At 61.4% G+C, this 10,914-nt stretch overlaps 2 protein-coding genes across 2 annotated transcripts in view; one reads left to right on the forward strand and one right to left on the reverse strand.

Moving 5' to 3' along the window:
• Positions 1-3,819: 3,819 nt before the first annotated feature.
• On the forward strand, positions 3,820-5,483 carry Ifitm5 (interferon induced transmembrane protein 5). Its single transcript, XM_076844925.1, has 2 exons — positions 3,820-4,385; positions 5,026-5,483. Exons 1-2 carry the CDS (start codon positions 4,194-4,196, stop codon positions 5,236-5,238), a joined length of 405 nt encoding a protein of 134 aa, XP_076701040.1. The 5' UTR covers positions 3,820-4,193; the 3' UTR covers positions 5,239-5,483.
• Positions 5,484-7,476: 1,993 nt separating this feature from the next.
• The window catches only part of Pgghg (protein-glucosylgalactosylhydroxylysine glucosidase), a 5,488-nt gene continuing 2,050 nt past the window's right edge, over positions 7,477-10,914 (reverse strand). Inside the window, 11 exon segments of the mRNA XM_077108621.1 lie at positions 7,477-8,461; positions 8,533-8,744; positions 8,810-8,907; positions 9,098-9,193; positions 9,290-9,423; positions 9,519-9,655; positions 9,742-9,814; positions 9,902-10,013; positions 10,144-10,275; positions 10,441-10,548; positions 10,550-10,561. Coding sequence (XP_076964736.1) covers positions 8,397-8,461; positions 8,533-8,744; positions 8,810-8,907; positions 9,098-9,193; positions 9,290-9,423; positions 9,519-9,655; positions 9,742-9,814; positions 9,902-10,013; positions 10,144-10,275; positions 10,441-10,548; positions 10,550-10,561 — 1,179 coding nt within the window. The 3' untranslated portion in view covers positions 7,477-8,396.

The raw sequence follows: 10,914 nt of genomic DNA on the forward strand, positions 1-10,914 counted from the left end.
ACTGTTGACACATCAGTAAAGGTCAGGCAGTCAATGGAGACAATCCATGGTGGGGGTGGAGAGGGTGGGGACTGGATATCAAAGGGAGAACAAAGGTGCACCTAGTACACCAGAAGAAATCGAAGACATTGATTAATAAAGGAGGAGAGTTCTGAAGACTACAAATAAGGCAAGTTCACCCTGTCTCGTGGACACTCAGCTCTGGGGAGCCTTCTTTTTGGAGAAGTCTGTCTCCATCACTTTCTTAAATGAAACTCGCTTGCTGTGCTTGCCTTGTCTCTTGTCTGGTGTTCAGTCTTTGACTGTGGGGAACAAGGACCCCATCTCCACCAGACCTGCATCACTGTCCTGGGCCTCCTGTGCGGAAGCCTCTGATGAAGGTGGAGTCTGGGGAGACAGGAGCCCTGCTGTGCCTCCTGCCCTGGGGTGCCCTCCATGCCAGGGCATGTGGCTGGGGCAGAGGGGCTCAGTGCATTTGCCAGCTGCTTCCCAGCACAGAGCCACACTCCCTTGTGTGCATCTCAGGTGTAGAGCTGGCCACTGGGTGACCTTGGTCATGCAGGATGAGCCCAGTGCCCCTGCTCAGGGATGGTGAGGTCCATCTGTGGTCAGGGCTACAGCTCCAGGTCAGCCTGAAGGGTCAGGTGTTCCTGCTGCCTGCCCCTGAGGGGCCAAGTTGTGGCCTAGGCCCCTGTGTGCCGCTTCTGGCTGGAACCCTGACAGCGTTCGCCTCTCTGAGGGGAAACCCTGACAGCCAGGCCCTCTGCAGGCTGCCCCTGGGCTGTCCCTAAGGATGAAGTTGAAAGAGGTGGTCAGCCTCCCGGGGGGCCTTGGGCAAGAGGTGAGGTGCAGAATGACCCCAAGGGCACAGAGGAGAGGAGTGACAGGACTGCCACCACTAGGTCCCCGTGTGGCTGACAGCTCACCCAGTGCCCTCTCCTTGTATCCATCTCAGGTTCAGTCCCCAGTGGCTGTGTGCACCCTGGGCTCACGACATTGCTGAGATCAGCATCTCTACTCTGGGCGCTCACCCAGTCTGGCCCAGGGAAGTTATTTCTGAGAAGGAAACGCTTCCTGAATCCCACACTCTATGGCCACTTCCAGGCAGCCCTCCTCAGGACCCGGGCCCCATCCACCTCCTTCTCCTGTTGGCCGTGGTCGGCTGCTAGGACTTTGCCAGGTCTGGGCTCCAGGTACCGTGGACCCTGTCTCCCCTCACACGCAGGCTGCCCAGGGCCTGCATCCAGCTCTGCCCTGGGGAGGCTGCCCTGCCAGGGCTAGAGAGAGGCCCCTACCCTATGCACCTGCCCCTCACAGGAGCTGCCCCATCAAGAGGAGGCTGAGCTCTGCTTTCTCCATCATCTGGTCCCAAATGCAGCCTCTGCTGCCCCAGGGGTGAGCAGAGGGACAGGCGCTGGGAAGCAGCACACGAAGAGCCTCCTGCTCCCCTTCCGCCCCTGCCTGTCGTCTTGCCCTTTGGTCATTCTGGCCAGCTGGTTCTAACACAGCTGTGTCTGTGGTGAGCAGTTCTGTGGAGACAGCCAAGGCTCTTCATGGGGACAAAGGGCAGACACCCTCCTGTTCTGGCTCCTCCCTGGTGGCCCTGGAAAGGTCCCACCCTGACCCACCCTTTGTCAGATACCAAAGGTGTCTGGTTTACCTGCCTCACACTGCACCAGGGGATCCTCACAGCCAGGCGCCTCACTGGCTCCTCCTTCCCGCAGGTAAAGACACCTGGGTTAAAGGGCCTGCACCAGCTGAGGTCCGCCTGAGTCATGCTCCCTAATCCACCCAGCAGCCCTTGAGCGGCTGCTTCCTGGGCTCCAGGAGTGGGCCCGAACTTCCCTGTGGAGCTGGGGCTTCCTGCCCAGGCAGAGGCCCAGCGAAGGCTCAGCTGTGAATTTGTGCTCATGCGACTCCATCTCGTCTCCATCGTCACTGAGTCAGAGTTCCCAGTGTCTGCATCACTGCCACCCTTGGTGTCCATCATTAGAGATGATAGGAAAGGTGTCAAGGTAGGACCCAGGGCGAGGCTCCCCCAGGGTCAGACCCTGAGCCTTCACTCAACTTCAGACGCAGCCCCGTGACTAGGGAGGGCAGAGTCCCCAGGACAAAAGACAGTGCCATGCGATGGCTGTGGACACACCCTTACACCCGAGTCCTTCCCACAGACCATGTGGATATTACTTGGGCAATGGACCCAAGGGCAGGAACTCCAGAGGTGCTGGGCACAGTGGACATATAGGAGCAGGTGAGGATCTCGACACCCAGAGTGTCGACATGGCTCCTTGTCCACGGGGTGCGGGGGCACCAAGGGGTCAGCAGGGTCCAGATCCAAAGTCTACTCACAGTGGGCTTCAGGCCACAGACCCTCCCAGCAGGCACTTTCCATTCCTCCAATGTGTGACTGGAACAGGAACAACAGAGGTTGGCAGAAGCCACGCTGGGTGGGTGGCCTGCTGTGCAGGAGTCAGCAGAGCGTGGTCAGCCAGGTGAAAGGGCCTGGGTGCTCCCCTCTAGCTACCCCCAGCCAGAGAATACTCACCCTTTTAGAGCCATAAACAGAGCCTCCTGGGTCAGGCACTGGCCATCTGCCCTCCGCTCCTTTGCCAGTCTGGTCCTACAGGAGAGAAGGCTCTGGTGGAGGAGCGTGGACTGCTACAGACCGGCCCCAGGGAGCCCAGGAATAGCAGAGAGCCAGGTGGGGCGGTCTTGGATCTGGGTGTGCGGGCGCTGGACATTGTGGGCTTTTCCTGAGTTCTGTGCGTGCACATCCACTTCAGATGAACAGATGAGGTTCTTTCTCCTGCTGCCGTTGGTGGTGACACTTGAAGTCTTTCCTTCCCAGGTCACATCCTGCTTCTAATGTGTGGCCAACACAGAGTGATCTCCTGGACTCCCTACTCTGGACGCCTCTAATGGGTTGTCCCTGGCCCAGAGCTCCTCTGTGGTTACCCTGGGTCCTTGCTGGGCCTAGTGGCCACTCTCCTCCGTTCTTTCCCTCCTTCCACAGGGCTCGGATCTTCCCCGATGGACGTCCCAGTTTCTTGCTGGTCAGTGTTGTGTTCAGGGGAGTGAGGGGGAGCCTGTGCTGGGCTCTAGGCAGGTGAGGGAGGGGTATTTCAACAGGACAACTATGGGCACTGGGGCTCTAGCTCAGCAGCAGGGAACCCCAGGAGGAGGCCTGGGCATCTGGGTCTCTGGGGGTCCCAGTGGGGTGTGGGCCCTAGGGTTTGGCAGGAGTAAGCGTTTGGCCTAAGCATCTGGCTGGGCTCTTGGGAAGGCTGGGCAGCGCAGGTGTCGGGGGAATTCAGAGGCATCCTGCTGAAGAGTAGGCAGGGACAACATGGTCCCTCAGCTGGGCGGCACTGGGCCCTGTGAGCTTGGAGCTGGAGAAAAGTCCCTCCTGGCCCTGCATGTGGGCCGCTGTCCAAGAGGCATCTATAGCCTGCGGCTGGGGAGCCATCTCAAGAGGAGGACAGCAGGAGGAAGCCCTGAGCCCCACAGGGACCACCCCCCCCAGCATTTCAGGACGGAGGAGGACCTGCCTGCCCAGGAGGTCGAGGGTGGCCGAGGGGCATGTCTACACAGACCCCTTGGAAGGCCAGGGTGGCTCCTGGCAGTCCGGGCAGCACTGCTGGGGTGTGGCCAGTCCCAGATGGCTGCCTCACCGTCCCTCTGCCCTGGAGCTTCCTCCTCAGACTTCCCTCTCGGACAGATGCGTCTGGCCCCCACCCCACCCGCCTCACTCAGCGTGGGAGGCTGAGTCCTGGGGCACCGGGGCTGGGTGTCAGCAGTTCTGGTCGGGAGGAGGGGGCTTTGTCCCAGCCTGGAGGGCTCTGCCTCTTGCCTGTGACTGAGGCATCATGGCCACCCACAGTCCTGAGTTGGACCTGGAAGGCAGTGGGCAGCCACTGCCCCTCAGCCATCTGACTTGGGGTCTTCCTGGGGTGGGTGGCCAGGACATGGGGGGCTCTGGTCAGTGGTCTGACAGTGGTCTTTCTGGGTCCCCAGGGTGAGGGTGGGACACTGGGGCAGGAGGACCCGCCTTGCTCCCAGGCTCCAGGCTGTAATTTGTGCTATACTTAGCAGCAGAGCTGGTGGGCAGGGAGGCAGGCCGCAGGGCTATAAGCAGACTTGGTGCCCACCCTGGAAGTGCAAGTCCCAGCAAGGAAGAGACGGCGCTGGAACCCATGGACACGTCCTACCCCCGTGAGGGCCCCCGGGCCTCCACTCCCCGCCAGGTTGACGGTGCTGCCCACACAGCCCTGGTGCTGGGACCGCCAAGCCCCCCGCCTCGCGACCACTTGATCTGGTCAGCCTTCAGCACGCTCTACCTGAACCTGTGCTGCCTCGGCTTCCTGGCGCTGGTGCACTCCATCAAGGTGGGCCGAAGAAGTGGCGGGAGGGGCTGGGGGCTTCAGGGAGAGTCAGGGTTGTGAGGAGGGGCTGGGGGCAGCTCCTGGGGGCTCGAAGGGGGCAGCTTGTGAAGGGGCTGTGTTAGTGTGGCCACAGTTTCTCTCCAAGGTGAGAGAGCCTCTGCTTCTCCACTAAGGGGTGCCGTCCATAGCAAAGCCCTCCCAAAGGTGGGGACCGTCCCTTGATGATGACAGGGTCCATGGGCTACCTGCAGAGTCTCCTTTCCCCCGAGGGCTTCTCCTCTGCTGTGGCTCTTGAGTGGGACCCGTGGCTTCCGTTCCTATGGGTTTGCGGTCTCAGCTCCCCAGAGGGCTCCCTGCCTGCAGAGGATGCTGACCTGCGAGGGCCACTGGGTCCATATCTTAGACACAAGGAGCCAGGCGCCCCTTGCAGCACCCATTGGGGTGGGTGGCCATCATGACCCAAGGCCCACCAAGTGTCAAGCTGGGGACCATGGAGGAAGTGGGTCTAGCCCAGAGAGTGTCCCCTCAGGCCACACCCCTCCACCTAGATCCTGGGTCCAGTGCAGACCCTCCAGGTGCTCTGGGTGCATCTGTGGCCAGGCCCCAAGGCAGGTGTTGATCTGGCCCTTCGGCTGCCCTGCAGGCCCGAGACCAGAAGGTGGCTGGGGATCTGGAGGCAGCACGGCGATACGGCTCCAGAGCCAAGTGTTACAACATCCTGGCTGCCATGTGGACGCTGGTGCCTCCGCTGCTGCTGCTGGGGCTGGTGGTGACTGGTGCCCTGCACCTCTCCCGCTTGGCCAAGGACTCTGCGGCCTTCTTCAGCACCAAGTTCGAAGACACAGACTATGACTGACAGGCTGGGTCCTGTCCTATCCTGTCCCTGGAGCCCGACCCTTGGAGGCCTTGAGCTGGATGCTGGCTCTCATAGGGCCTTGAGCTGTGCCCTACCCTGACCCTGGAGGCCCCTGGAGGCCCCTGGCCCAACCCAGTGCTGACCATTCAGGCCCCAGGGACCTGGCCCTAACCCTGAGGGTCCCTAACTCCTACCTCTGACCCTTGCCTCTTACTCACCAGGCTCCACCTCCATCACAATTAAAAGTGCCAGGTCCCTGACACGCCTCCAGGGCCTCCTTCCTGGCTTCAGTGTGGGGGTGCCGCGGGGGGTGGCTGCTGTGGGGACTCCCCCAGGCCCACCCTCCCTCACCCTGCTCTGCTCAGCTGTTCCCGACTGTCCCCCTTCACTTTGCCACAGGGTGGCCTGTGGCTATGGGGTGGAGGCGCCTGAGTGTTTCAGCATGAAGTCGGGGACACAGGCCTCTGATCCCAGCTGCCTGTGGTTTGGTGGCTTGTGTTCAGAACGGGCCCCGCCCAGCTGTGTGCTGCCCCTCCTTGTCTGTGTGTCCCTTCAAATCCCAGTGATTTCAGCAGGGTGGTGGTCTCCCTCCCTCCTGGTCCCCCATCTTCCTGGGTGGAGCTGGACACTGTTTCCGCCATCCATGCAGGTACACAAGTGCAGGCAAGGCCCTGGCTGCCCCCTCCGTCCCTCTCTCCTCCACCCAGCTGTGCAGAGCAGTCATGGGGATGTAGATGTGGGAAACCCCGTGGGAGCCCCTGTGCTGGGTACGTGTTCCTGTACTACCTCACCTCCCACATGTACCACACGGCACCCCAACACCCCCACACAGCAAAACTGGCAGGGCCCAGCACATGGGGACGCACACCCAAACACAGGAGGCCGAGGCTGGGGTGCGGCCCCAGCACGTCACTGAGGTCTTGGCCGGGCTCCCTCCCCAGGAAGACCCCTTTGCCTGCCAGCTCTTCCAGGGATAGAGCAGGGGTCTCTTGTCTATTGCTCTACTTGGAGACCCCACACAGCCCCCAGCCTGTGGCCTGCCTGAGACCCTTGCTGAAGATAGGGGTGTGGCCCTGTGCTGGGAGCTGGGGTGGAGACGCACAGGCCCAGGTTGGGCCCTGGAGAAAGTCCCACCGTGGATCAGGGCAAGGGAAGTGTGAGACCTCTGCTTGAGCTGGAACAGAGACAACACGCTGACCCTGGCCCTGGGGTTGGTTCACGTGGGGGTCAGCCTATGCTGGACGAAGAGGCTGGGGGCAGGCGTCAACCCCTGTGTGGCTGGGATATTTCACCAGTCCCCACGATCTCATCAACAATGAGGCTGTCTAGTCCCTGACCAGCCACTGAGGACGTGTGGCCAAGTCCTCGGGGAAGTGTTACCAGCAGCCCTCTCTCCCCAGGCTCATCTCGGCAGGTTGATGGATGCTGGCCAGGCCTGTGGGCACACAGACTCTCACCCCGTGGGCCCATCACATGCACAGAGGTGACTGTATAAAATCACGCTCAGACATAGCAAGTACCAGGCCACATCATCCTATGGGTTCAGGGCCACCTGCCACCCCATTCGGATGTCTATGCCCAATCCTTTCTTTGAGGCTGCAAAAAGTGAATGTCCACTCCCATTAGGACCATCCCTGGCCCACAGCAGAGAGAAGGGGCCCACGATCCTCAGCAGATCTGCCTGGTCACCCAGCCATAGTGTTTATAGGGCCTTTAGTGAAGAGCCTGTAGGTACCCTTGGCTTCAAGCCAGGCACTGGCCTGCATGTGGTCTGCAACTTGACCCTCAGCCCCTGCCCACCTTGGCTCTGAGCTCCAGCAAGCCTGCTGCTGGCTCACTGTGTCCTGGAGGCCTGGTGTCCATGGATCCCTGCCTCTGCACTCCACACTTTCTATTGGGGTGGGCGTGAGAACCCTCCTTTCAAATCTCCTGGGTGTGGAGGCAGCTGGCTAAGGCCATGAGTATCCCAGCCTGAGGGGCTGAGGACAGGGGACAGGGAGTCAGGCCCTGGGATTCCCACATCTAGAGCTGCCTGAAGCCCAGGAGGGCGCTGCCTGGTGGATGACTCTCAACTGCGACCAGGGGGCAGTGGCAGGACAAGGAGTGGAGGCGGGTGTGATGGGACCACCCGGCTCCCAAGCTGCTGCACGTGCCCGCAGGTGAGGTGGAAACTCGACATCACACAGCCCCACTTTCAGAAGAATGTATAGGCCTTTATAGGAGCAAAGCTCTTCCCAGCACCGATTGGACTCTGCAGGTTGTCTGGTGCCGGGTCTGGACCTCACCAGGGTCTCAGCTCCAGATGCCATCTCACCTCGTTCTAGGGAAGTCCCTGGTGGGCCGCCCCAGGCTGGAGGATGTGGGAGCTGCTGCCAGCAGATCTGTCTTTGAGCAGCCGGCCTGCCACAGCCTGGCCTGGGATCAAGGCTGGAACCCAGCACATTTGAGCCTAGTCCCTCTGGTGGCCAGTGGGGAGCTGAGGGTCTTGCTCTGGCACCCCAGTCCTACCCTCCAGCAATGGCACTCCCTCCCCTTCTCACAGGCCATGGGGTGGAGGACGGCTGCCCACCCCACCCCACAGTGCCAGAGGCCACCTGACATGGAGAGAGGGGAGTCAGGGGTGAGGTCCAGCCCCGCCGGACCACAGCTGCACTGAGGGGAAAGCTCGATTCTGGTCAGCGGTAGCTGACAGTCCTGGGCAACTGCGCAGGGGTGGAGCCCCTTCCTCCCCACCCTCACCCTGCCAGTGACTCCCCTCACGGGCCCTGGACCAGAGTCTAGGTGGGTGTGAGTGTGGACACTCAGGCCCTGGCTGCAGGGGCCCTGGAAAGTGCCTGGGGAGCAAGATGGGGCACTGAGAGACAGGGTGCCAGGTCAGATGAGGTGTGGAAAACTGCCTGCCCATGGAGTCGAGGCTGGGGAGGGGCTCAAGCCAGGCAGACGGCCTGGGACTGGGGGAGAGTTGGGCGAGGAGCATGGAGCAGTGATGAAAAGCGGGGTTCAGGAGACATTTCTGAAGCCAGCAGCCCTAGTCATTCAGGGGCAGGGTTCCAGGGGGAGGGCCTGGGGGGCTGAGGGCTCCAGGATGTCCCAGAGGCTCTGCAGCAGAGGTCTCAGGTCTTCAAAACTTCCCCCAGGAAATCCTTGGAGTCAGAGCTTCAGGCAGCTATGGGAGTGATCTTTGTATGCGGCCAGCTGAGTGGGGGAAAGGAGGCCTTGTGTCCTGCAGGGAGAGAGGGGCGCCCTGTAGGCACACACTGGCATCCTGGTGTCATCGCTCAGACCTCTGCCTACCTGGCAGCAGAGGCAGCCGAACCTGAGATGGCCACAGCTCAGCCTCCAACAGAGGGGCCCGGGGCCCAGCCTGGGCCGTGACCTCAACTGTCATGGAGTCCTCGGAGATGACAAAGTTGAGCTTGTTCCCCTGGTAGGAGACGCCAGAGACACACACTCCGGAGACCCCCGCTGGACACAGGGGGTCAAAGGTCATGCCTGCCTTGGTGACCCTGCAGGGAGAGCTGTGTGAGAAGGGAGGGGCAGGGGGCCACCCTCAGCGTCACCCTGCACTCACCTGAGGCCTGTGCTTCCGAAGAGCACTGCCTGCAGGAAGCCCCCCATGCCTGTCAGGAAGTTCACTGCACCCGACCCGTCGGCATTCTCCGTCCACACCTGTAGGTCATGGGCCGTCAGTGCCAGGGACCCCAGGACACCGGACCTCCTGGGGCTGCCATCCCAAGGTCAGGCAGGAACTGCCAGGGCAATGATTCCTCTGTGACCCAGAGGCTGGACAATACCTCCCCCCATGGACACTGGCAGCAGAGTGGTCAGTAAGAGGGCCCTGGACTGGAGTCAGGCTGACCTTGAAGGGCTCAGTGACATTGGTAAAACTCCTGTCCAGAAGCCTTCGTGCCCTCAGTGGGTCCTTCAGCTCCATCCAGCCCACCGCAAACATGCTCTGAGGTCAGAGTTCAGAGTTCAGAGGGGTGAAACCCATCTTATGGAGAGAAAGACTGAGGGCTGGTAAGGTGGGGCCACTCCCCAGGCTTCTCACCCAGGTCATGGCTGGGCCCTGGGGGGATGTCACAGCCTCGTACGTCTCCAGGTTCTTCCTGCGGACGTCAGGGGGAAGGGGGAAGGGGACCGGGTACCCGAGGAGCACGACATCAGCCTGCTTCACTTCCTCTCCTGGGGAAGACGCTGCTGTTGAGGGCACATCAGGGTGGGTGCACAGGTCTTAGGCCAGGCAGAAGGGCCCTTGGCAGAAGTCAGTGTCCACTCACCAGGCTCATACCCATCAAATTCAGGGTGGAAGTTCCGCTCCGGGTCAAAGGGCACCTTGATCTTATCAGCCACCACCAGCCACTGGTTAGGGACAGGCAGACCCAGGTCCTCGGCCAGACCAGCTGCAAAGTGCAGACTGTAGAGAGGGGACAGGTTGTAGCCTCAGTGCTTCTGGCTGGCCTGCTTGCTGGGGTGGGGCTGGGGCACGGTTTGGAGGCTGACCTGGTCTGGACCAGCACGTTGGTGTAGGTGGAGTTGTTGACTCCTGAATGGTACTCATCAGGGGGCATGACTCCTGGGCACACAGGTCCAGACAGTGCTCAGTGCAGGCTGCCCCCCAGCAGTCCCTCCTCCTGACCATTTCTCCCAGGGATCACCTCACCTCTCAGGTGGTACTGCTTCTCCCTGGCGCTCCACTCTACACGGCTGCACCAGAACTCAGCAACAGCACTGACCACATCCCAGCCACCAGCCTCCCGGAAAAGCTGCAGATCCTGGGGGCCAAGGGTCATATGTGTGCTGAGTGCCCACCCATCCAGGGCCCAGAAAGGAAGGCCTGGCTCCCAGATTCTCTCTTGTGACAGCAGGCCTAGGGTGGCAGGGCTGGTGGACGGAACACCTCACCTGGGTGGTGTAGTAGTACAGCTGGAAGGCCAGCAGGACCGCCCCGTTGATGTGGATCTCCTGAGCCCCGTAAATGTCCTCAGGGCAGACCTCCAGGCCAGAGCCTGCACTCTCCCAAGCAAACTTGGCTCCCTGTGGGGAGAGGGCAGATGGGGCCTTGTGGAAGGGCCAAAAGAGGAGGAGGTGGGGGCTCTGGAGCCACTGCACATTCCTCCATGGGCCAGGAGGCTCTTGGCCAGTTCTTTCTGTGTGTGGACCCTACGGTGGGCCCCAAGGGTGGTGCCCAGGCTTCCTCACCTGGTAGCCCAGGTTCCGGGCGTTTTCCAGGGCCCCACTGAGTGTCCTGATGCGGTACTCCAGGATGGCCCTGGCAGCCTCTGGGTGGAACATCAGGATATTTGGGAAACATCCAGAGATCCTGAGGACAGGCCTTGTTCTGGAGCTAGAAGGGCTTACACCTCCTCCTCCCCCTACTTCCCACATCCTGCCCTGGCTGGGCAATTGCTGCACCCTCTCTGCCTCTTGGGGGCCTGCTGCCTCCTTCCGGGTTCTTCCTGATGACCATCCAGATCTACCAGCCCCTCCCCAGCCTTCCACTTCCCCTCCCTAGCCAGCAGGTGAGTTCCCAGGCCCGAATCTAGGCACAGGCCACCACAGGAGGAGCCTGCTCTCTGCCTGCTGGTCGCCTGACCTCAGCCTCCCTAGCCTCGCCCATAAAATAAGAGTCAGGGCTGACTTGGGAGGCACATGAGGAGTCACTCTCGCGCCTCC

The sequence above is a fragment of the Callospermophilus lateralis genome, chromosome 2 (assembly GCF_048772815.1).
Source record: "Callospermophilus lateralis isolate mCalLat2 chromosome 2, mCalLat2.hap1, whole genome shotgun sequence".
Taxonomy (NCBI): domain Eukaryota; kingdom Metazoa; phylum Chordata; class Mammalia; order Rodentia; family Sciuridae; genus Callospermophilus; species Callospermophilus lateralis.